Here is a 24,705-nt window from a genome sequence, read left to right on the forward strand (position 1 = left end):
TTAATCAGAATCAGAAATAATACTTAATTAATCCCAGAAGGAAATTCGGTCGTTACAGTTGCTCCAAAATATACAATATAGCAGTAGAAATATAGTAATAAAAATATTAATCAAATAGAATAGGAATATAATTAAGGTTTCAATAATAGGTAGAATAAATATTTACACAAATAACAGTAAGGTGGAATATATACACACATTTTCAAGATTATTGCACTGTGTTATCATGGACATATTATTCATTATTATTATTATTATTATTATTATTATTATTATATTGCAGTTTTAATTAAGCTGGTCTTTATGTAATGTGTAGACTTGTGTATAGAGAGCACAATTACTGCTTTTATTAAAATAATAGTTTTCACTCACTCAGTCTTGGCAGGATCTGAAGGCTCCATTTTGTACTACAAAACAATGACAACAAACAGAGCTTGAAACACACACATTGATTAGACATTACCTTTTTAGTGACGTGATACATTTACCTGAGTTATACAAAGTGGATTGTCCCCGTTAGGAAAAACATTAAACAACTAAACATGTGATTTGTACAACAATACTCCTCTTTTACTCAAAAGAAAAGTCAAACAAATGGTGCAGCGCATACCTCGTAGTTGTGATGGTTATTCCCCACGTTTACAACAGATATGTGTAGTTAACACCTGGATAACTTTTCATATCGCTTATTTTTGTCTCGGTCGTTGTGCAAAACTGCAAACAAGCAGCTAACGTCAACGAGCCCTGACGCTAACGTCTCCAGTTTTGAATTTAGCCGCCTACACGCATGCGCAGTGGAGTCTAGCCTTTGGGTAGTGTCTTCACTCGATTTATCCGCTTTTTTAATAAACTCAAAAAAAAAAAAAAAGCTTGTTAACAATATTTTTGCACCGCCTTTGGGTGTGATAAATCGCGAAATACAAACATTTTGACCAAGAGAATTGTCAGAATGCTGTTTTTATTCTCACAGGAAATAGCGTAATCAAACCGGAAATGACGACAGCAGACGAGACGTTTTTGAATTTGTGTGGTTTTGCATTTTGATTGTTGACTGGTCTGATATCCATCGCATCTAAAAGGTAGGATGAAATGGCATGTGTTTTTTTAAATCTGTAGCACACTTTGTTATGTTTCGGTAGTGTTGAATGCTTGACCTAATGACCTAACTACACGATTGTTATGCCACTGTTTTGTCCTCCTGAGAAATTACACAAACAGATACTCAATGATTTGATTTTATGTAAGCAAAATACTTGTGATAGAATTTCAAGTATTTAATCTCTGGAAGAAACTCTTTACTTGAAATGTGTCGTTTTGGGTAAATCTTAGCTATACACTGTTACCATGAAAAGTTCATACAGTTAATGCGCTAATCACATCTTTACAAATCCATCCAGGTGCTTCTGTTGAACAGGCATCCAATTTATTGCAGACGTAACCATGGCTTCCAAAATACCAAGAGGTGAGCAGTTGTTTTGGGATTTGGTTGGTTACTTCAAAAATGTAGGCTATATCTTAACTGTATTATGACAACAACAAAAAAGCAGATGTCTTATTTACTATATCTCTATATCTGCACCTTTAAGAAAAAGCTAAAGACCCAGCTCTTTCATGGATACCTACTAATTTAATGATGATGGTCTCCATATTATTGATGATGATGATGATGATGATGATGATGATGATAACGACGACTTATAAGATGGTTTCTTTACTGATTAGAGCTCTCAAGAACTGCCCTCAATGTTGTGCTTTGCCTCTGGTCACTTCCTGTCAGCACCTGTGTGTCCAATCAGACTCAAAGCTGATCGTTTGCTCTTACTGACATTGTTCCCTTTTTTCTAGATCCTTGCGTGTGTTGTACTTACTCTCTGATGTGCGTCGCTTTGGATATAAGCATCTGCTAAGTGAATTGTAGAATTGTAGAATATCTCTATTGTCTAATATCTAATGAATGATGATTGTCCTGATGACGGTATTTATTATCTTTTTGACTTCTGTCCCCTGTTCTTGAAAAGCAGCAGATTCCTTTTTCCTTTCTTGATCCGCTTCAGCTTTTTTTTTTTTCCTATTATCTCTATTGTTTTTTGTTTTTTTTTAGGGGCACAGGCTGAAATGAAGAAGGCCGGTCATAAGGTTGATACCGCAACAACAAATGCCAACCATAAAGCAGATGGTGTCCTTAAGGCTCAGAAAGAAAACCTGCCAAGGTAAAAATAATAATAATAATAGTTATAATCAACAGGAGAAAAAAAAATTACTGCGCTTATTACATATAAGAAGAATAAGGTCAACTGTGGGAGAGACTCTTTAAAAAAACAAGATAGGCATTTTTAACATCCTACAACGCACTACCTGACATGGATTGAATGAATTGGAGGGAAATTGAAGTCAGGAGGCTATACAAATCATTGACAAATCCTTTAAGTCTTTACCCCTTCATGTCTGTCTATATTATATACCAAGCTCTATTTATTTGCTCCACAGACACTAAATTCACTTCTCTTCACTCTTGTCTTACAGGAAAAATGTTGCTCCCAAAGTTCACAAAGGGTGGGTCACATGTCATTCTGCATACCCAAGACACTGGGATTCTGCCTTTTTTATCCCCTTAACTTCATGATGTACCTCTCCATAGGATTTCCACCAGGTATGGGCAACAGGCAGAGCTCAAGGAGCAAAATCAGCAGTTGATCGCGACCAATGAGGAGCTGCAGAAAAACCTTGTGGAGACACAGGTACAGAAGAAAGTGTAGCAGCCTTACATTATTAAGACTCCTGGTAGAATACACGTGGGTTTGTTTTCTTATGCCATTTAGAATTGTCCTTGTTTTATTGCAGCAAAGAGTAGCTGAGTTAGAGCTGCAGTCCCACGACCTTGAAAAGGAAAATTCAGAGGTGCAGAGAAACCTGAAGGACTGTCATGTGCTCCTTGTTGCTGCTAAAATAGATCCAGGTAGCTATGCATCTTAACTTTTCAAAATGGTCTTAATCAACCTCTTCTTTGTCGCTTGGTGAAAACAACAAACTCTTTGCGTTTTAGTTTTAGGAGAAAGGGTCGGAGAAGCTGCACAACAAAAGGAAGATCAAAGAAAAGAAGTTATGGTGTGTATTTTATTTGAGTTTGAAACATGTTTATATGCACATTTTAGTTTTTATCTGCTATGCGTGTGATCAGAACAAGCACATATTGATCTTACAGTGCTTTCTCACACATGCACAAAACTCCTGAAAACTTCTGGAAAATCCTGGATGAGCTGCATGTGTGACCTCAGACAGTCCAATTTTACACTCAAACTGTACTATGACTTTTTCCGGCCAGTACATTTTTGATGTGAAATCGAGCTCAGCAGGGAGTATACAGGAAAATAAGAGAATTCACCACGGGTGGGAGGCGGCAATGACTTTAAAATCTTGCTCACAAGCACAGACTGTGCTCACGTCTGGTGAAATCTCCAGGCATGTAATGAAACTACTTCAGTATCTTTTGTTGATGCTGTTAATATGTGGAACCCTTTTTCCTATTCTGAATTTTCTGTAAATTTTCAGGAGTGCATGTGAAAACAGCTTTTACACAAGTAACCACAAACTGGAAATTTAGTAAAGAATAAATAGAAATATGCACTTTAAACATGACAAAAATACAACTGTTTGTATATACTTAAGTCTTAGACCACACTTATACTGAACACATGAAAAACATCTTTATTGCCTGCTTTTCAGAGTGTCTCCGCTGACCTGCTGCATGAATTAAAAGCATTTGGAGACATTGCATCCCAGCAACAGGCTCAACTAGAGGTGAGTTAAACTCTTCCGAGTCCTTTTATTGACTTCTAATATTGTTGTAGTTGAACTAAGGGCTGATTAACGTTTACTGAAATTGTTCCATGTTTTTAACACTCAGGAAATCCAAGTGACAATTACAGACCTGGCTAAAGCACGGGAACATATGACGCAGGAGAGGGAAAACTTCTCCCTGGAGGCCGCTGAAATGGAACAAGCTCTCAAGGAAGCAGAAGCTCTCTTGTTGTAGAAGTGTCAAATAATTTCCCACCTTCAAACATTGAAAATAAAAGATAATATTAATGTATTTTTTGTAATGTAAGTGTGATTGAAACTGAATAAAAGATTTCTATTTCTCATCTCTTTCAATATTTGAATGTTGCAAAATATTTTTGACACTTTATCCACAGCTGGGACATTTTATCTATGCCCATATGCTGCCAGTGACTTTTTTATTTGTGAGCCAACATGGATGCAAATTAGTCGCTTTTTGGCGACTCGATTTTTTAACATTAACTTAGGTGACTTGTGCAATTCTTGGAAATCTGAGTAGTTTTTTGGGGTAGGGGGTTTATGAGTAACGGATGTATTCATCTTTGTCTCTTGATCTGTATATATTGTAATTTCCTGTTAATTTAAGCGTACTAGCACAGGCCTTCGTCAGATGGTAGATTAGACTGGTTTTTTTTTTGTCATTTTTTTACTTCGGATATCTCTCTTTTTTGTGTTTTCATCCCTGAGCCAAGAATAATTACATTTCATAGTTACATATAAACATTTCATAGTTACATATAAACATTTCATAGATACATATAAACATTTCATAGTTACATATAAGTCATTAACTGCAGGAACCCTTCACCCTCTCTGATTCTCACTAAAGGAAGTTGTGCAAACCAAAAAAAACAAAGTTATTATAAACTAAACAACTCTTGTGGAAAAGATAAATAATGAAGACAAGATGATCACTCAAATAAAAAGTCACTGCACACGTGTGTCATTAAAGTAGCCGATATGATAGTCACTGGATATGCTATTATCGGCCGATATTGTCGACTGTTTTTTTTCCACACATATCTATGTTTTGAAAACGTCTGTAACATGATACTTCTTTACAGTTTTCAGTTATTTCTTTGTACTTTCTTGTAGTCTGCACTTCAGTCCTACAATGATGCCTACTTTATACTTTCCTGTCCTTGAATCTTCTTAGGGTTTATCTTTTGTCCGGCAGGTTAGCGTAGGGGTTCCCCCAGGGGACCAGTGTGCCTAGAGTGCTGCTGCTGTTGGTGGAACTGCTCGAGTCAGCGTTTGTGTTTCCTACTTGGCTGGTTTTGTAGTAGTAGATGAACAGGAAAAAACCTGCAAGACAAAGAAAGACAAGAAGAGTCTATGAAATGTTTCTTTTAGTTTATCCCTTTTTTAAACTCATTGCTTGTCATACATAAGGTACGGTCACATAATTAAAGGAGAAAGGGTTGGAGACGATAAAAAGGAATGTTAATATTTTAATAACCGCTGAAAGAAAAGCAGCAAAATCTTACATTTAAGAGGCAGGAACTAAAAATTATTTTACAATCATTATTATTTGCTTGCACGATGAAGGTGTTTGTCATGGAGTTGGCAATTCATTGTCTTTAAATTAGAAAAATAACTTTTTTACTTTTTCAAGCATTTGTAGGCATTTGGCCTAATGGACCAAAGACTGTATAAAACATGGACGTAGGCTCAGGGAGTCACCTATTGGTTTCTGAAGAGAACATGAAGCTCATGGATGATGCTCGCCATGTTTGAAATGCTATCTCAGACTCACTGTTGGTCAATCAAAGAGGTGGAGCTGAGGTGGGTCTCTTGGCAAAACAGCTAAAACACGCCCACCTGTAAGTCAACTCAGTCACGCCCCTAAACTTTGCAAGTGTATAAATAACTCTCGGGCTTTATAAACTAAAACAGACGATTTGCACACAAACATTACATTGAGTACCAATTAAGAGAAGACGGTACAGAGGGGTGATCACTTTGTCCCCCAATTACTATCTACATTCAGATAGAAGGCGAAAAAGTCACAGGGGCATAAATATCGCCGCTTGAAACGACAGTCCGAATAGAACTAGTGTTAATTGAGCTTCCTCAGTTTTAGCAGCCAGTCTCTAGTGGACACTGTGGGAACTGCTGTTCTGTGCACTTCTGCATTGGCTTTATTCTTCAAGTTGAGTTTTCCACTTTTAATAGACCTATTTTTTTTCACAATGTTTTGACCACATGGTTAAATCAGGAAAAATAATCTGCAGAGTCATCAACAATGGGAATAACCTCCAGTTACAACCCAAGCCATGACCCCTTTTCACATGAAACATAGGTTATACATCACGTGTTGTAAAATCAACAATCAAGGACATATTTGAAAACAACATGAGCTGACAGTGTAAAAGAATATGATGAAGGTAAATTATTTCAAATGTCATAAAGGAATACATATTACAACCCAGATCATATTCAGGATACCTTGAAAAGAATTGAGGACTGTGAAGATGTAGTAAGAGGGGATCAGGAGGGCGCCATAGGCGAAGAAGGCAAAGCCCCACGTGATACCCAGCATGGAGCACAGTCCCAGGATGGTTAAAATACTTCTCCCACTTGTTCCAGTTGGGCTGTTTCCTGATTTGATCCTCCTGAGACAACAAAGCCAGATAAGTATGATGACGAAGGTGGTGAAGGTGAAGACGAAGACCAACGCATAGTAGCCTATGTTGACGATGTAGTGGGCGTCACTTTCTGTTATCCAGCACCTTGGAACAGAAAGAGGAAAGAGTCAGTAAAGTGAAGAGAGAATTAAGCTTCACTGAGCTATTCTGCAACCTCATTTAACACTCTAAGATCTTTGTTATGTTCTCTTTTGAACCACTTCTGTGATAAAGCGTAAAAACAGGTAACCCTGTTCTTTTCTTGCAGACTGTGTATGGTGACTGACTGGTTTTAAAGCAGAATGAGTTTGAGTTGTCAGTTTTGATCTGTAAAAAATTTTTAGAGGGCAAAACTAAACCATGCAAGGCTTAAAGGATAATCTCTCTCCTGGTTATTTAATGAAGTATTTCGAAATATCATGGGATCATTTTGAATCAATTTGCTGATCTAAACCTGTTGATGCAAATTATTTTTTTGACGGGATTTCATCTTGCTTTTGTTTTAACGATCAAAAATGTGTACTTAATAAAATAAAGACTGTTTTGGCAGCATGCTGTTGATTGCATGTGACACAGACTCCAGGTTTACAATCATTAAAAAATAACTAAATAGTAATAGTCATTTATGGGGGGGATGACATGCAACATCATGGCCATAAATGGACCCTGAACATCGCCATAGTACAACCAGAATACCCCTATGTCTGTTCTACATTTATACCATAAAACTTCCAAAAAGAGCGCACTCCAGTTTAAGACCCAGTCCCTTTTACATGCCCAGTTGGAAACTCCTATGATAGCTTTAGTCCCTCTCAGCTAGATCAGTTTGTTGACAGTGCAGTGGATTCGCTGAGAGTTACTCTTGATTCGATTGCTCCCCTAAAACAGAAGGTTATCAAACGGCAGAGACTAGCTCCATGGTTCAACTCAGAAACCCGTACTCTAAAACAATCGTCGCGAAATTTTGAAAGAATATGGCGCTCGACCAAAACGGTAGAATCTTGTTTATTCTGGCAGGATAGTCATAGAAAATATATGAAGGCTCTACGTCACGCTCGAGCTGCCTACTCCTCCTCTCTAATCGAGGAAAACAAAAGCAATCCTAGATACCTTTTCAGCACTGTAGCCAGGCTGACAGAGAGTCATAGCTCCATTGAGCCTTGTATTCCTTTAGCCCTCAGCAGTAATGATTTCCTGAGCTTTTTCAACAACAAAATTCTATTGGTAAAATGGGGTAACCTCCTGCCCTTACCTGGTGCAGATACGTCTGATATGGCAGCGACAGTTCCAGGACCTGATATTAGTCTAGACTGTTTTTCTCCAATCGACCTTTCAGAGCTAAATTCAATTATTTCTGCGTCGAAACCGTCAACCTGTCTTTTAGACCCAATCAACCAAGCTGTTTAAGGAAGTCTTTCCCTTAGTTAGCAACTCTATGTTAGATATGATCAATATGTCTGTTGGGCCACGCAGGCTTAGGACAGTCAAACCATGGACTTGGGCCTTTAAGATCACCAAGAGGCCCAAAAGGACTCTTTATCCCAGAATTCCCTGCGGTACTTCACACCTACGTGTGACGTAAAGGGGGGACCGGAACCTGAGGGAGACCCCACAGGAAGGCGGCCAGGTGATAAAACTCTGAGACTCCCCTTGTTCTCTCTCTTACCACGCGCTGACTTGAAGTGCTCGGAGACCAAAGCTCACCTCCTGTTTCCTGCAACAATCTTCCTTTGTTTTAAGTTTTGGCGCGCAGGTAATCCGCGGCCGGCAGTGTTCCAAATTCCGAGCTCGGATTGTCCAGTGAACGCATCTCAGTTTCTCGGAGAGCGTTAGGCTATAACAGATTATCAGAAAGATAACGGTCTTATTCCGTCCTGCAACAAAAGGACATCAACGGACATCTTTCCCTTCGACGGAGAACCAACGAAGCCGCTCTTGCCGTAAGGGACCCTCGCCGCCATCAGACGCCTCTACACCAGGACAGACAGAAGATCTGTTTTATCGCCGGACTCCTTTTTCCTTCACCGATCGCAGGCAAAGCGATTCACAAGTGAGGCTTAATTAGGTCTGGGCAGAATTAGCTTTAGAGAGTGTTTTTAACAATTGATTGATTGAAGCAGAAACTGTAATTTTTATCTTTGTTGGACCGCTGTGTCCTGAGTTTTACCTGTTTAAAACTCTTGTTGTTCCCATTTCGGACCGCTGCGTCCTATATGTGTTTAGCGTAACAGCGTTATAACCGGGTATTATTCTTCTGATCAGAAAGGCCAGTGTAAGTCGTATTAACTTGAATTCGGCCATTGGTTTGTTTCTGTGAATGAAGGGAATTACTCCGAGTTGTGGTGCGGGATTTGGACTGTGATCCGGCCTCTTCAGGCACGCATTTCTCTCCTCCTCTATGCTCCTTTTTATCCTCTTTTCTTCCCCCATTACGCACATAGGCTACACACCCACACACACAGAGATCTATACACTCGCGGCCATCCAGACGCCTCAGAGACACAGATCGTGTAGGGCCGAACTCGGTCTCTTTTAGACATTAAGGCCACATTAGGTCTTTGTTAGGTGTGTGCCATCGTAAGGGCGACCACGTGGGAAGAAGCAATCTCCCCCTTTTCTTCTTCCCCCCTCTCTCTCTTTCACACACACACACACACACACACACACACACACACACACACACACATTTACACCTCATTCACAAGGTGTGCTTGATAATGTTTGTTGCTTAGATTAGTTTATAATAGTTATTTGTTTGATTAAGTTCATTGATTTTGGATTGATGTTGCTTTGTTTAAATAAATTCTGTTATAATTTAAGAGAGCAGTGTTTGTGATTACTGGTTGTATTTGCATTGTGATATAAGCTGGGTGCGAAGGCTTTGTGTACGGATTTCACGCCTTCAATTTATTAAATATAGTTATTAATTATTAATAATATTAGTAATTAAATAACTAATCTGAGACTGATTTGAGTGATATTTTGGTTATATTTCCCTGAGTACAGGGTGGTGCCCCAAAACGAGATTAAACACAGTTTAATGATATCTTATTTATATTGTTAATAATTAGAAATAATTATTAAAGAATATAACCAAAGTTGACTTGATACAACCCCAACAAATGGTGCCCCGTGGGAGGCCTTCAATAAACCAGCTTTATTGCCCTGTAAGTGCACAGTAATCCGAACTTAAATCCTAAAAGGGATCTTTCTGAAGAAAATTATATTTTCTTTAAATTTTTGTTGTTTAAGCAAAGCAGACATCAAACTGTGGCTTAGTTGTGTTGTATGTTGTTGGTTAACGGTTAAAGCAATAACTGTTGTCCCCTTTGTGTCCATACAACAATTGGACACAAGGATGCAGCTAGTGTGACTTTCTCAATGAACTTGATTTGTTGCATTAATCCAGATTTTGATCCTGAAGTATTCTACTAAAGGATTGTGGTGCTCCTTGTTGTTTGAGAGCCATTTGGCCAGATGAGAGTGTAACCTCATCATTGTCGCATAGCCAGCTGTCCGAGAGGTGTGAGTTCCTCCCTTCCTTTGAAGACTTGAGGTGTGAATCCCCTCTCCTATCTTCCAGGATAGACTGCAGTGATCAATTGGGAAACCTAGATAAGATTTGCTCTGGTGTTGATCTAGCTTTGTTTAGCTTAGCGTTTTTTTTTTTTTAACAGTAATCCACTGTGGTTCCATTTTATCACGAAAAATGTGTACCAAGACCCTAGGTGAGCCGGGAGCTGAGACTCCTTTTGGACCAGACGACGGAGCACTGCAAGAAACTGCTGCCGGTCTGACGAACCTCTCCTCAGAGGAGAGTGCCAACCTATATAGCTATTCAATTAGCATTAGTGATAAGAAATTAGAGGAGCTAGTTGATCTGGTCAACCACCGAGCCAGGATCACCCCTAATAAAGACAGAATGTATGCAGAAGACATACATCAACCATGGGCCAAGGTTCGCTGTGGATCAGACGATCCACCCCTTCAAGACGTAGTTGCTAATCTTATCCACCTCCCTATAGAGCAGCTCGACAGTCTGAACTCCTACACCCTCAGCACATGTGAAGAGAAACTAAAGGGCTTGGTTGAATATGCAAACCAACCAACTGGGAAGCCAACACGCACAACTTCAGATGTTCTAGGCAAAATTCTCCTCCTTTATCAGCGCAAATCAAATGTGCAGAACGAGATACACTGGGCACAGCTAGCCCGGGTACAAGAAGAAGGACAGATCCTGCGGGACGACTTCGAAAGATTGCAGGATAAACTAAAGACCTTGCAGGAAAATTGCATGGCCCTGCAGGAGGAGAATAAAACACTGCATGAAAGCAGCAAACTGGCCGAACAGAAGAAACGAAGTGACACGGTACCCAGATTTCAGGATAGGCAGACAAGTACTGCAGCCCCCATGTCAGCTGAGGAAACCTCAGACGAAGGATGGGAGACTGAACCAAGCCCATGGAGGAGGGAGACAGACATGTTGAAGGATCTGGAGGAGAGGGGAAGATACCGCCGGGTCGACCCAGGCACAAAAGCGCACACGTCCTCAGACTACCCGGTAAAGAGCTGGGTGAGTAAAGATGAAGGGCGCCACGCCTCCCCAGACCATGAAGCACCGTCATGGGGAAATGCCCCATGGCCCCCGCGTTCTGCAATACGCTTTGAGCCAAGAGAACCCTCACCCCGCAGGAAGAGGGACTTCACGCCCCCTAGAGACAGGGAGGAGGCACGGGTCCAATCGGGCACCGAATATTACCTGTCCCATGATAGACGGCCACGTCTGAGCCGAACACAAACCCCGCCACGGTTGCAACCGTACTACCGTGACAACCACAGGGCTTACGATTCGTCAGACGACTCGGACGGCCCTCGCCAGCCTTTGGGTCAGGGTCTGCGAACCAGGCAGATAGAACCTCAGGCCAAAGATCTGAAGCGTTTTGACCCAGATAGCCAAGATTCAAGTATTAACGACTACCTTAGAGAAGTCGACCATTGTCTCCTTGACCTGCCTCATGCGTCCTCACAGGAAAAACTGAAACGGATCTGGAAGACTACGGCTAGGAGTGTCCGTGCTTTCATGGGGACACTCCCACCAAAGGTCCGATCCTTGCAGAAAGGAAACAAATCTGTTAGTCAGCACTTACAAACTGCCAAGCAGAAAGTGTTGGACATGTTTGAATTAATTCAGGGAGCACAGGTAAGCATGGAGCAAGACATATCATCAGGATATGACTCCGATCCTGGACCAAGCCCCTCAAGAGATCAAACAACCCTGCTGAAAAAGCTCAGTAAAGAACCGAGCAGCCAGGACAACCCAAGGACTGAGGAAATTAGTCTATTTTTTCCTGATTTTGACTGTGGAGCCCTGCTCCTTGGGGAAACACCCCAGTTCCCTGACAGCTGTGACACCTTTTCACACCTTCACAGGTTGGAATCACCACATAGGAAGGGGGGTGACTTCTCGGCCCCCAGAGGCAGAGATAACACCCGGCCCCCTCCTGCTACCTGTAGGTTCCCATCGCAGGATTCACAGCTGAGGAATATCCAAACCTCAGATGACTCGGATGGCTCCCTTTTACCCAGAGATCAAAGAATGCGCATAAGGCTCATTGAATCTATGGCACAGGATGTAGAGCGGTTTGACCCAGATAACTCAGACCGCTGCATCGATGATTACCTCAGAGCGATTAACCTGTGTCTCAGTGATGTACCTGATGCATCCACAAGAGAAAAACTCAGGCTGATCTGGAAGACAACTTCCAAGAGTGTCCGTAACTTCACGACGACCCTTCAGCCTGAGATCAGATACCAGTACTCTGCGCTCTGCAATGCTTTGCGCCAGGAATACTGCACCTACATTGACCCTGCATCTGCCCTTCTTAGTGCTTTCAGTGTCCTGCACCAGAAGCACGAGGCCCCCAAAGATTATTACTGGCGCCTAAGATCTGCATATTTCCAGGGACGTGAGGCTCCAGGTTTGGAAGAGAACCAAACTTTCAAGTCCATCTTCATGCACAATCTGCATGGCTGCGTGCGGTCAGATGTCACCCTGCATAGTCGTACACATCAGCTTAGTATGAAAGAGATCAAGAAATTCGCACAGGTGGTTTGGCAGACACGCTTATGTCATGTGACAGGTGAGGGCAACAAGAGACCACATCACTGGCAGAATAGAGAACAGAGCCAGGGGGGTGAACGTGGGACTCAACCACAGAGTAGGTTCCAGCCTGGAGAACTGAGAACTACCAGATCCAAACGGAACTCTCGGGATGGCCGTAGCCTGAGACAGAAGGGTAGGTATAACCGGAGTTCCTACGAGCTCCCTAAGGAAGCAAGTTCTGCCAGGGAGTTGGAGCGCATGAAAGAGGTGGTAGGTCAGGGGGCCTCCCTCGCTTACAGAGAACCCGATTCTGACTCCACATAGGAGTGGGGTATAGCCTCCATTCTGGAAACACAACAATGTCACTCTACCGACATGAATGTTTCCTAGTCCCTGTTTTGTGTTTTGACATTGGTAGGGAGACACATAATGTACATGTACATTTACACACCTACATGCCACAAACACCTTCCCACAGGCTTACTCCTGCCCAGGCTAGGAGTTCACAAATCTACACCTGATACTCTTCTCTTTCTCTCCTCCTCTTGTCTGTTTGTTTCATTTGTTTTGTTAAAGAATGCACCTTGAGTAGCAAAGCTTTGCTAATGCCTGGTTATGTTTTATGCCTAGCTTTAGACATAATTAGACAGTCTGCCCAGACTTTGCCTCAGTGTCTGCCCAGACCGAATGCCTCTCAAAATGTATGGACTGTTGCTCACTAACTATTTGAACGTTTGTCTCCTAACACATGGACTGTTGGCCCTATTTGCCCTAAAGACTGTGACCCGCAATCCCATTCTTCAGGACAAAGGGGGGATGTTGGGCCACGCAGGCTTAGGACAGTCAAACCATGGACTTGGGCCTTTAAGATCACCAAGAGGCCCAAAAGGACTCTTTATCCCAGAATTCCCTGCGGTACTTCACACCTACGTGTGACGTAAAGGGGGGACCGGAACCTGAGGGAGACCCCACAGGAAGGCGGCCAGGTGATAAAACTCTGAGACTCCCCTTGTTCTCTCTCTTACCACGCGCTGACTTGAAGTGCTCGGAGACCAAAGCTCACCTCCTGTTTCCTGCAACAATCTTCCTTTGTTTTAAGTTTTGGCGCGCAGGTAATCCGCGGCCGGCAGTGTTCCAAATTCCGAGCTCGGATTGTCCAGTGAACGCATCTCAGTTTCTCGGAGAGCGTTAGGCTATAACAGATTATCAGAAAGATAACGGTCTTATTCTGTCCTGCAACAAAAGGACATCAACGGACATCTTTCCCTTCGACGGAGAACCAACGAAGCCGCTCTTGCCGTAAGGGACCCTCGCCGCCATCAGACGCCTCTACACCAGGACAGACAGAAGATCTGTTTTATCGCCGGACTCCTTTTTCCTTCACCGATCGCAGGCAAAGCGATTCACAAGTGAGGCTTAATTAGGTCTGGGCAGAATTAGCTTTAGAGAGTGTTTTTAACAATTGATTGATTGAAGCAGAAACTGTAATTTTTATCTTTGTTGGACCGCTGTGTCCTGAGTTTTACCTGTTTAAAACTCTTGTTGTTCCCATTTCGGACCGCTGCGTCCTATATGTGTTTAGCGTAACAGCGTTATAACCGGGTATTATTCTTCTGATCAGAAAGGCCAGTGTAAGTCGTATTAACTTGAATTCGGCCATTGGTTTGTTTCTGTGAATGAAGGGAATTACTCCGAGTTGTGGTGCGGGATTCGGACTGTGATCCGGCCTCTTCAGGCACGCATTTCTCTCCTCCTCTATGCTCCTTTTTATCCTCTTTTCTTCCCCCATTACGCACATAGGCTACACACCCACACACACAGAGATCTATACACTCGCGGCCATCCAGACGCCTCAGAGACACAGATCGTGTAGGGCCGAACTCGGTCTCTTTTAGACATTAAGGCCACATTAGGTCTTTGTTAGGTGTGTGCCATCGTAAGGGCGACCATGTGGGACGAAGCAATCTCCCCCTTTTCTTCTTCCCCCCTCTCTCTCTTTCACACACACACACACACACACACACACACACACACACACACACACACACACACACACACATTTACACCTCATTCACAAGGTGTGCTTGATAATGTTTGTTGCTTAGATTAGTTTATAATAGTTATTTGTTTGATTAAGTTCATTGATTTTGGATTGATGTTGCTTTGTTTAAATAAATTCTGTTATAATTTAAGAGAGCAGTGTTTGTGATTACTGGTTGTATTTGCATTGTGATATAAGCTGGGTGCGAAGGCTTTGTGTACGGATTTCACGCCTTCAATTTATTAAATATAGTTATTAATTATTAATAATATTAGTAATTAAATAACTAATCTGAGACTGATTTGAGTGATATTTTGGTTATATTTCCCTGAGTACAGGGTGGTGCCCCAAAACGAGATTAAACACAGTTTAATGATATCTTATTTATATTGTTAATAATTAGAAATAATTATTAAAGAATATAACCAAAGTTGACTTGATACAACCCCAACATGTCTTTACTGGCAGGCTATGTACCACAGTCATTTAAAGTAGCGGTAATCAAACCTCTACTCAAAAAACCTACTCTAGATTCAGGAACTCTGAACTCCCTTTATCTCAAAGATCCTGGAGAAAGTGGTAGCTAATCAGCTGTGTGACTTTCTTCACGACAACAGTTTATTTGAGGAGTTTCAGTCAGGATTTAGAGTCCACCATAGCACTGAGACTGCACTAGTTAAAGTTACAAACAATTTACTTCTAGCTTCAGACAGGGGACTTCTCTCTGTGCTCGTCTTGTTAGATCTTAGTGCTGATTTTGACACTATTAACTATTAGATCCTATTATACAGACTAGAACATTTACTTGGAATTACAGGGACTGCTTTGAGTTGGTTTGAATCCTACTTATCAGACCGATCTCAGTTTGTACATGTTAATGATAAGTCCTTTATGCACACCAAAGTTAGCCATGGAGTGCCACAAGGTTCAATGCTTGGACCAATTCTCTTTACATTATATATGCTTCCTCTGGGAAATATTATGAGGAAAAATAACAATGGACTTCAACATCTGCCAAAAAAAAGACAGAATAATGCTGGTCAGCGTACAAGTGCAATGCCAAATATCAACACTGATGCTGTACCTACCCATAGTAACTTTCACTGTATCATGTCAAAGATGGAGATTATTTGTTCTTGTTACCCAAGTTGTGTCGTATGTTTGTTTCTTTTTTCTATACTAATGAATGTATGTTAATGGGTTATTTTTAATTCTATGATGCCAAAGAACAGCTGGCAAAGGACTGCAGATGAAAATGAGCCTTTCAGCTAACTCGGGTACATTTACATCCTTCTGAATGTTGATTAATGTGCACTGTCTCTTTTCAAAGAAAGAAAGAAAGAAAGGGATATACTTCAGCAACAATCATGTAAAGGAAAGGTTAAGATTATTGCTTTTAACATTTGAAGAAACTTATAAGTTTTAACGACTTCAAAAATAATTGCAAACTCACATGGCCACGTTTTCTTCTGGGTCGTTTGTGTAAATGACTTGTTCACCATATTTTCCTTTGATAAGCAGGACAATCCCAGGGACACTTGGTAGAACTGGAAATAGAGAAAGAACACCAATGTGACATGCACAAGTCCAGTGCACTGTCAGGTCAAACAGCAGAATATATAAAGACGTTTAGTGTGCTTACCCCAGCTGATGATAGAGACTTTGAGTATGTAGTGACTGATGACTATTTTGCCCCCCATGTACAGCTGCAAACAAAGATGGAAGGCCTTCACCGCAAACCATGTGAACGTAGCTAACATGAAGTAGTGCATGGCAGCTGCCATGATCACACAGCCCACTGAGCTGTTGAGTTTTGCTATGTAGTGGTTGGTCAGGAACGTGAGGTTGAGCAGGAACATGGCCGACACAAGGTGGATGAGAATCCTTGTGGATGTGCTGGCCTTTGTTCTCGTGTGATGAGACATGAACAGAGAAGATATGCAAGTTATATTTTCTTCTGGTTACCATAACTTTTTGATTATAAACAATGTACAAGAATGAGGGCATGTCATTTGGCAAACTGTTTAGGATTCGACCAATACAACACATCACTTAAAAGATACATTGTTGATTAATCCTTCACTGGAATATTATAATATGATAATAAGAAAAGTAACAAGAGCTTTACAAACGCAGAAAAATAAAACAGACAGGTCATACAAATGCAAAAGCAAACATTCAGAAATAAGAAATATTTAAAAGACACACGGTTCATTTTATACAAACTCTGAGATATAAACATTTAAAACTTTTTGATTAAAGTATTTTTTCAAAAAGATTTAAAAAAGGTCACATCTCCTTCCTACTCATTTGGGTGAAGGCTTTTGAACAAACCTTTATTTCAAAAAGATCATGTTCTTGTCATTTTTCATTCTATCTTGCTATAATTGTGTTTGGAAGATTGTTTAAAACAACTTAATACGTACAGAGGCAAGTTATATGATCATTACCTGAGAAGGAAGTGCATGAACAGGATTATGCTGATGAAGAATATTGACAAGCCACAGCCAACTTGTGTGATGATGGTGAGATTATTCAGGTCAGAGCTAGAAATGGTTTCATTAAGAGGAGTCTGCAAAGAGCAAAAGATGAACACTTTAAGTAGATGTCACAGGCACTGGCATTGATTATCACAGTGGTTTATAATGAATTTAAGTACAGACATTATAATTCTTTGGACAATATTCAAACACGGCAGCTTTACAGGGCAATGAGATGTATGACTTGACCACTTGAGAACCAATGGTCTTTAGCGTGAAAATATTTTACGCACCAATAATATAGCAAAGAATGTCAAGTGGGAACACTCGCATGTGATGTTTTCTCCATTTTGTATAGTTAAACATCCATCGGCGGTCCAGTTTGGTCGGCTTCCTAACAGAAAACAGAACATGCAAACAATAAAGAGCTCTTGCAAGTCGAGTAACTTGTGTGTTTTTCAGGGGACCTCACAGTGTCTTGTAGATATTTTTACATTTCTGCTTGTAAATAAGCATGAGAGGTATTGGAAAACACATATCCATTGACCCATCCATCTATCCATCCATCATCCATCCATCCATCCATCTATCCATCCATCCATCCATCCATCCAGCCATCCATCCATCCATCCACCCATCCATCCATCCATCCATCCATCCATCCATCCATCCACCCATCAATCCATCCATCCATCCATCTATCCAGTCATCCATCCATCCATCCAACTTTCCATCCACCCACCAATCCATCCATCCATCTATCCATCCATCCATCCATCCATCCATCCATCCATCCATCAGTCCATTCATCCATCCATCTATCCATCTATCCATCCATTCATCCATCCATCCATCCATCCATCCATCTATCCATCTATCCATCCATTCATCCATCTATCCATCCATCCATCCATCCATCCATCCATCTATTCATCTATTCATCCATCCATCCATCCATCTATCCATCCATCCATTGTTCCATCCATCCATCTATTCATCTATCCATCCATCCATCCATTCTTCCATCCATCTATCATCTATCCATTATCCAGTCTCATTCTAAACTAATCCACAGTAGGAGCATTTTTTTTAAACAACAGCATTTTTGTACATAACATTATAAATAAAAGAAGACACTGATTGGTCTAAAACCAAACTAAATTTTAACAATGCATTTCTTTGCAGCAATATTTTCAATTTAACATTCAAATAAGTGATGGAGAAATGAAATCACCTTCACCGTTCCATGACCGACAACTTGCATTTCCTTCCTGTAATCACAACAACATCACAGCATTTCAAAACTTCTCCTGGGTGGTAAACAAACTTTAAGACGAAATGATATATTTTTGATGCAGTTTTTCCACTTACATATGTCGCATTCCAAAAATGGATGGATATTTTGTCTGTGAGATTGCAGATATTTGCTCCCATGTCGACTGCTAAAACCTCATTACCTAAAATGGTGCTGTTCAACTCATCCTGAAAAAAAAAATAAAATGAGTATTTTTTTATTCAAGGTGTTTCTTCTTTTTGATCAAAAGGGAAACTGAGATGATTTTCATACCTTAGCCAGATTGTTGAATCTGATCATAGCAGCAAAAGGTACACTGACATTCAAATTGATAGCTTGTTCAAACGCTTCTTTCGACACCGTAACAGATCTGGAAAACTGAGCCAGAGAATCTCTGTTTTCTATGATCTGCAGAAAAGATCACATGTGAGTGTAAGGGTCATGAACACAGCAGTTTTACATCCTAAGAGTTATCACACATTTCACTTTAACTTTGTTTTCTACAGTCCAGGCAGTAACTCAATATTCAGGATCAAATGATTATGTATCCCAAGGATTATGTGTCCTTGATGTTTGAAATAAACCTCTTATTTTATCACTTAAGTTTGCAGGTAGCTGAGTCAGTTAACCCAAAATAAACTGCAGCTATGTTGACATTGAACATGTGCAAAAGTCAAGTTGAAGCAGTGTACTCACATTTATGTCGTTGTTTGGAGACTCATATGCAAAGGAGACTTCGTCCACATCTTCCTCATCAGTTTCTCTCACTATGATCCCTGTGACTCCTTCTCCCATATTCAATGCTGCTGAAGATGTATTGATAGAGGTGGCCAGTTGTCCCATTTTCTTCATGACGTTACTGTTGATGTAGATGAGATAGACTTTTATGTATGCACATTTGTAATAGTCTACTTTAATTTAAAAAGATTTTACCGACAAGTTTTTCAAGTCAAAGCTTGAATATAAACATACAGTTATTATTTCAGAATAGCTTTGAACATTGTTCCTGTTTCAAATACATTCATATCAGAAATGCCAGCAATATTGTGTGAATACACCTTAAATATAATCCTTTGTCCTGCTGAAATCGTGTGTTTTGAGCTAGCAGGAGGCATTTTTTGGTGATTTGGTCCCTCCATCATTTGTGGTTTTCAGAGTATGATGTGTTGAACTTTGTCTCTTAACAACGTACATGTACGTTACTCCATCAGAGAGAATCAAACTGAAACTTTACTCTATCAGAGAGAGCTTACGAGTGCCCCAGTGTTAAGCTGTTCAGATATTAATGTCCATTTATTAGCAGTAAGCCTACAGTGTTTTCAAAGCATTGAGAAGTGTTTGTTTAAGTTCAGTTTAGTTTATTTCATTAGTTTATCAGAGACAATGAACAACTAACATTTTTCTCTCTAATTAATGAATGTAGCATGTCTTACCTAGCTTGAACAGGGTCCAGATCTTCTCCTCGTGTTACGTTAATTGATACACCTTTATTTCTGAGTTCATCACAACTGTATGCCTTTTCTGGATGTTTCACTGGTTTATTACAGTTGACACAGGTTGCACTTGTCCCTGTTATGCTGACGATGTACTTGTCCTGTCGACCTGTGAGGAGACATCTTGTTTTATCTGTAGCTTTAGTGTTTTTTAACAACTTTAGAAAAATGTGACTTCTATAAATGTAACCTTTCCACTTTTTTAAAAAAAAAGGGCAACTTGTATAATTATTAAGCTGTAGTGGTGAAGTTTGTGATTACCACTTTCATCTCCAACCCTCCATTTACCAGACAGAGGCAGCTATACTAGTAACTTCAGTATTATGCAGGTGAAATGACTGTTTTTGTCAATGGAGTCTGGTGTCTTTAAACGGACAATGTACGGCTGATTCAAGATCTTTGTGTAACCCTTCTGATATGTTGACAGACATTGCAAATAACAATATGAGCCAAGTGCAATAATATTTAAAGTGGACATGCATATTTGGGTAACCTGAGTGTCTACCGACCCACAAAATGTGAAATAAACCCATCCAGTCCTTTGTTTGTGGTCTGCATAAGTCTTACAACACAGAGAAAAATGCTCCGTTTCAAATTTGCTCTCCTTGTGACATCACAGTGGGATTGTTGTAAAACAAAAATACCCTCCCCTCCCTGATATCTCCACCCATGGACTCCACCCCCAACCTAGAGCAAAACTTTTGCACAGATCGGCCATTTTTATTCTAACTAAAGACTACGGGGAAAACTCAGGGGGAGGCTCATTGCATTTAAAGAGACACACACACCAAAACGGAGTGTTCTGAGAGACCTGGTTTATACAGGGTCACAATCCTCATCTGGTGCTTGATTCATGTTATATTTTGACCAAAGCACAGCACAGATGTTTCATTCAGACCACAAGAGACTGTTTTAAAAGGGGTATAATATGTCCTCTTTAAAGGCTTTATATGCGATTTTTTGATCCAGCAGATGTCGCCCTTGAGCACCAGCATGAAACCAAAACAATTCGCACTGCATCTGCAGTCAAGGCGATGTAAACAAACTGAAGATAGGACTCGGAAAACTCGGAAAGCATCACAGACAGTGGGACTCTGGTGTCACACTCATTGTGGACAGTCATGACTCACAGAGTTATTTTCAGAGGATATACTTGATTTCTATTATATTTAAGTGTGAAAAATCGCATATTATTGCATATATTGCAGGTAAATTACTTTTGGAACAATTGGATAATTGGAACAACACTGACAGTGTTATTCATGGAAGCTCACTGTGGTGTTTGTTTTCCCCCTTTTAAGCTAACAGAAGCACATTCTTTTTTCCCCAGGTTATTTTATACTAACAAAAAACAACTCCTAACAAATATATTTATGTCTGCCAGTAGAGCCCCTTTAAGCTAACATGCTGGTCTTTGAGAATAAAAGTCACACACAGAGCTGGTTGACGTTTGTAGAGCTGCAGAAGCAACATTCATACGTTTATTATTTGGGTATGGAGGAAACTAACCTTCTTTGTTGCAGACATTTTCAACGAATGATGCTCCCTTACAATCCTCGTCTGTTTGTACAGATTTAACCTCGCAACTTTCTGGTGATGGATCTATGTAAAGATTCAGAGAAAAAGAAGAAATGTAAGTCTTTTGCGACAGAGCCCAAGGCACAACACATGTCAAAAGCTACAATATTTAAACAATTTCTGTTAACTGAGTGTAATGAAAGTAGATTTTGAAAAAAATGAAGAATAGTAGACTTAGGCCTATTTGTTGGAAATATAAATATTTTGTAAGTGGATTAAAGACTACATTGTTTTCATTTTGTTTTGTCATTTTGTTTTATTATGAAAGAAATTGTCTTACCTGGTGTTAAGTTGCACAGCGACTCTGGATTGCAAGAGAAATCCACATCAGCAAATACAAAACTTTTGTGTATGTATATTTTATATTTATGTTATTAAAGAAGAACTTTTTTGAAATATTTTAAAGGGCCTGCCCACCCAAAACACATTTACAAAAACAAGCAAACATAATGTTTGAAATGTGCAAACAGATATATATATGAAGAATTTGAAACACAGTGTTGTAAAAGCACCTTTGTCTTTGCTGAACAGTTCTCTACAGTAATTCTCCCCCAGCAGGACAGTGAGAGAAAGATTCTGCTTGACGTGCCATTTCGCAATGAGTAATAGGGAAGTACCGTTCTCTGTCTCTATTTGAGGCCACCTTTGGTTGCACCCGTCTGTTTGTAAAAAACAGCAAAATCATTCAACTCTTATGTTGCTGCGATGTATCCATGTAAAACAAATCTAGTTTATTGTGTTCAAATATTGTACTTACTTGCAGGTTGTGTTTTAGGGTTTTTCTGCAGAAATATTATGCAGTCATGTTCCGCTGAGAGATAAAGAATGCAGTGTTGTGGTAATGTCATACAATTTGATATATTTTGCATATTTCTGCAGCAGTTTTTGTTTAATGCAGAATTACTTACAAACAACAATGTAACAACTACTGTGACTTGTGAAAGTATACCAACCTTCACACAATGTTCACATCATATTGCATAATCATTTTGAATTGAAATGCACTTATTGGATGCACAAGTGAACATGAATGCTGAAGGCTGCAACTGATTTTTTTGGTTTCGTAGCAGAAACATTTCTCAATTTTCTTTGCGAATAATTAAAGAAAAATGATATTACCCCCCAACAGATCAAAAGAACGACTATCAACACAACAACATTTAAGACATTTCAAGGGGTTGAATACTTACAAAGGGCAATTGTAGTTTGAGAAAAATAAAGAATACATTTGGATTATGTAAAGTTCAAGTTGTTCACAGTGGATTTGACCGGATAATTTTATTGGTTTATGAGGCTATGAAGAGCCTCAATCCCAGCATGCACTGAGACACAGGTACACCAAGGGTTGGTCAGATGATGCTTGAAACAAAATCCTGCATTCTATATAAGTATGGTCTAAAAAATCAATCATCTGAAGCAATAATTGTTAGCTTATTCCTGTGATTACAACCTTGAAATTATAGAGCACGTATTTTGTAATAATACCAATAAGATTCTTACTGTTTAAATATGTGAGGAGATACAGAGACATGAGAACTTTGTGATCAATTAATAGTACAAAATTTGTTGTTTTTTTAGATAGTTTTCACTCACTTGTCTCCCATTTGGGTTTAACTTTGATGACGTCGTTGAATTTGTCAGAAACAACATACGCTTTGTTTCCCCTTTCCAAACAATTGCTCAGTTTCCTACACATTTCATTGCTCACTCTTGGGGCTGAAATACAACAAAAAAAATCAGATAAAAAAAGTCACACACACAAAAAAAGCCATAAAACAACATATTTAATCTAAGTTATGAATCCTAGAGTTTGTCAAGACTTGACAGTTTCTTGTTTTCTAAAGAAAAATGTAATTTTAAGCTCCATAGATTTTTTTTCTTCTTGAAGAGTGTTTACTTACAGATCCACAAAAGAGCAGCAACAACCAGAGCCAACCATTTCATGTTGGGTCGATGGCATTAAGTCTCAGTCAGGATGACACAACAATTTTCAGTAAAAACTCCTGTAAAGGATTATCAGGCAAAAATAACCCTTCTCTTCACTGGTAACAGTAACACCACAGCTCTGAGCAGCAGCGATAATGAACCAAGAGATAATGAACCTTCTTCAACCTTCTATGAAACTGTCAGACTTTGCATATAGCTGCTCGCATCATATTTTGATTTGCAAATTCTTAAGCCATTGAAGTTCACAGATGAACACAGAACACAGCTGTTCGGGCTGCTATGCAAAATAAAAATAAAATAAACATGTAAACTCACATTATGTTCGGATGAACGTGTGCTGGAATGAATGGTGGTTGTTATGTGCAAAAAAAGTATAATTTCTTTGGGTTAAAAGATGTAAATCAATATGTAAACCAGCTTTTTGGAATGAAACACAATACGCTTTAGGGAAAACTAACTCAAAAACATTGGCTTATATTACAGAGAAGGCTCATGTCTAATAATTAGGGCACGAGCACGAACCATGTGAGGACCCTCTTGAAACCCTAGCGATTATTATTTTTATCCTTTGTTTTTATTCCTCCTCTTTGCGGCCACTTTTGAGGGCCTGAACGTGCCTGAAAACTCAACAAACTTTCCACGGTCATCAGGTCTCGCGAAAAAGATTTTATATTTTGGTGGTTTCGTAAAAAAAAATCCCAAAATGGCTCAGTGGCGCCCCCTTGAAATTTTAAAAATGGCCTCCCCATAAAGGGTTTTTTCACGTACACTCACGAAAATTGGTACGCATATTAAGCTCGTCAGGACGAACTAAAAATCCTCTTGCAGCGTTTCAAAAAACCCGACAGGAAGTCCACAAATTAAAGTTGAATTTCATGATAATGGCCCAAAATCCCTCAAAATCGTCGATTTCAGCCTTCCTATTTGAATGAACTTGTCCGAGGGCGCTCATCTGATCGACGCAAACTCAGTGTCAGTGCGTTCTAGACAGGTTCAGCATATCTCGTTGTGCGCTTCATGTTATTTCGTCGTGGCGTGCGTTTTTACTTTTTTGAGCGTTTTGGCAAGTTGCCAAAAAAGTAAATGCTTATATCTCTGCCATCTAGTGTTCAATCATATTAAAATTTCTCATGCATGATACGGGACCCGCCCTGAACACATCCATGATTGACATTTTTTGATTAGTCACAGCGCCACCTGTTGACAACAGGAAGTTACTACTTCTCAATTAGCATTAGCCATTACTACACGGTAGCTCTGTTTCCCCTCAAAATTGGTGTGGACCATGCTAACACCTTGGCCATA

The 24,705-nt window shown here is 39.9% G+C and overlaps 3 protein-coding genes and 1 long non-coding RNA gene across 4 annotated transcripts; 1 reads left to right on the forward strand and 3 right to left on the reverse strand.

The window, feature by feature from the left end:
* Positions 1-1,944: 1,944 nt before the first annotated feature.
* Positions 1,945-4,142, forward strand: knstrn (kinetochore localized astrin (SPAG5) binding protein). Its single transcript, XM_061051709.1, has 7 exons — positions 1,945-2,210; positions 2,524-2,553; positions 2,639-2,738; positions 2,842-2,956; positions 3,044-3,105; positions 3,724-3,798; positions 3,905-4,142. The coding sequence occupies exons 1-7, from the start codon at positions 1,951-1,953 to the stop codon at positions 4,031-4,033; spliced, it is 771 nt and encodes a 256-aa protein (XP_060907692.1). The 5' UTR covers positions 1,945-1,950; the 3' UTR covers positions 4,034-4,142.
* On the reverse strand, positions 3,832-16,559 carry LOC132984765 (adhesion G-protein coupled receptor G2-like). Its single transcript, XM_061051707.1, has 4 exons — positions 16,251-16,559; positions 16,062-16,155; positions 6,286-6,569; positions 3,832-5,142 (listed from the first exon to the last, which is right to left on the reverse strand). Exons 1-4 carry the CDS (start codon positions 16,531-16,533, stop codon positions 4,997-4,999), a joined length of 807 nt encoding a protein of 268 aa, XP_060907690.1. The 5' UTR covers positions 16,534-16,559; the 3' UTR covers positions 3,832-4,996.
* Positions 16,560-16,869: 310 nt separating this feature from the next.
* On the reverse strand, positions 16,870-20,069 carry LOC132984768 (adhesion G-protein coupled receptor G5). The gene is made up of 7 exons (XM_061051710.1): positions 19,816-20,069; positions 19,079-19,241; positions 18,656-18,790; positions 18,460-18,570; positions 18,323-18,359; positions 17,382-17,482; positions 16,870-17,180 (listed from the first exon to the last, which is right to left on the reverse strand). The coding sequence occupies exons 2-7, from the start codon at positions 19,232-19,234 to the stop codon at positions 17,055-17,057; spliced, it is 666 nt and encodes a 221-aa protein (XP_060907693.1). The 5' UTR covers positions 19,235-19,241; positions 19,816-20,069; the 3' UTR covers positions 16,870-17,054.
* A 2,141-nt stretch (positions 20,070-22,210) lies between these two features.
* Positions 22,211-23,521, reverse strand: LOC132984554 (uncharacterized). Its single transcript, XR_009674968.1, has 3 exons — positions 23,355-23,521; positions 23,047-23,169; positions 22,211-22,264 (listed from the first exon to the last, which is right to left on the reverse strand). It is a non-coding gene; the product is annotated as an uncharacterized LOC132984554 (long non-coding RNA).
* Positions 23,522-24,705: the final 1,184 nt, after the last annotated feature.

Source organism: Labrus mixtus, chromosome 12 (genome assembly GCF_963584025.1).
Source record: "Labrus mixtus chromosome 12, fLabMix1.1, whole genome shotgun sequence".
Classification (NCBI taxonomy): Eukaryota; Metazoa; Chordata; class Actinopteri; order Labriformes; family Labridae; genus Labrus; species Labrus mixtus.

Bases quoted from the DNA above. Each gene is read 5' to 3' on its own strand.
- knstrn (XM_061051709.1), top strand. From the start codon at position 1,951: ATGAATGATGATTGTCCTGATGACGGTATTTATTATCTTTTTGACTTC. The intron at 2,211-2,523 runs GTAAAAATAATA...CTTGTCTTACAG, and splicing joins CAGAAAGAAAACCTGCCAAG to GAAAAATGTTGCTCCCAAAG. The intron at 2,554-2,638 runs GTGGGTCACATG...ACCTCTCCATAG, and splicing joins GCTCCCAAAGTTCACAAAGG to GATTTCCACCAGGTATGGGC.
- LOC132984765 (XM_061051707.1), bottom strand. From the start codon at position 16,533: ATGTCTCATCACACGAGAACAAAGGCCAGCACATCCACAAGGATTCTC. The intron at 6,570-16,061 runs GTGAGTTTGCAA...TTCTGTTCCAAG, and splicing joins CCAGAAGAAAACGTGGCCAT to GTGCTGGATAACAGAAAGTG. The intron at 5,143-6,285 runs GTATCCTGAATA...TTTGTCTTGCAG, and splicing joins AGTCCTCAATTCTTTTCAAG to GTTTTTTCCTGTTCATCTAC.
- LOC132984768 (XM_061051710.1), bottom strand. From the start codon at position 19,234: ATGAAGAAAATGGGACAACTGGCCACCTCTATCAATACATCTTCAGCA. The intron at 18,791-19,078 runs GTGAGTACACTG...TCTTTTCTGCAG, and splicing joins CTCCAAACAACGACATAAAT to ATCATAGAAAACAGAGATTC. The intron at 17,181-17,381 runs GTGCGTAAAATA...TGCTCTTTGCAG, and splicing joins CATTCTTTGCTATATTATTG to ACTCCTCTTAATGAAACCAT.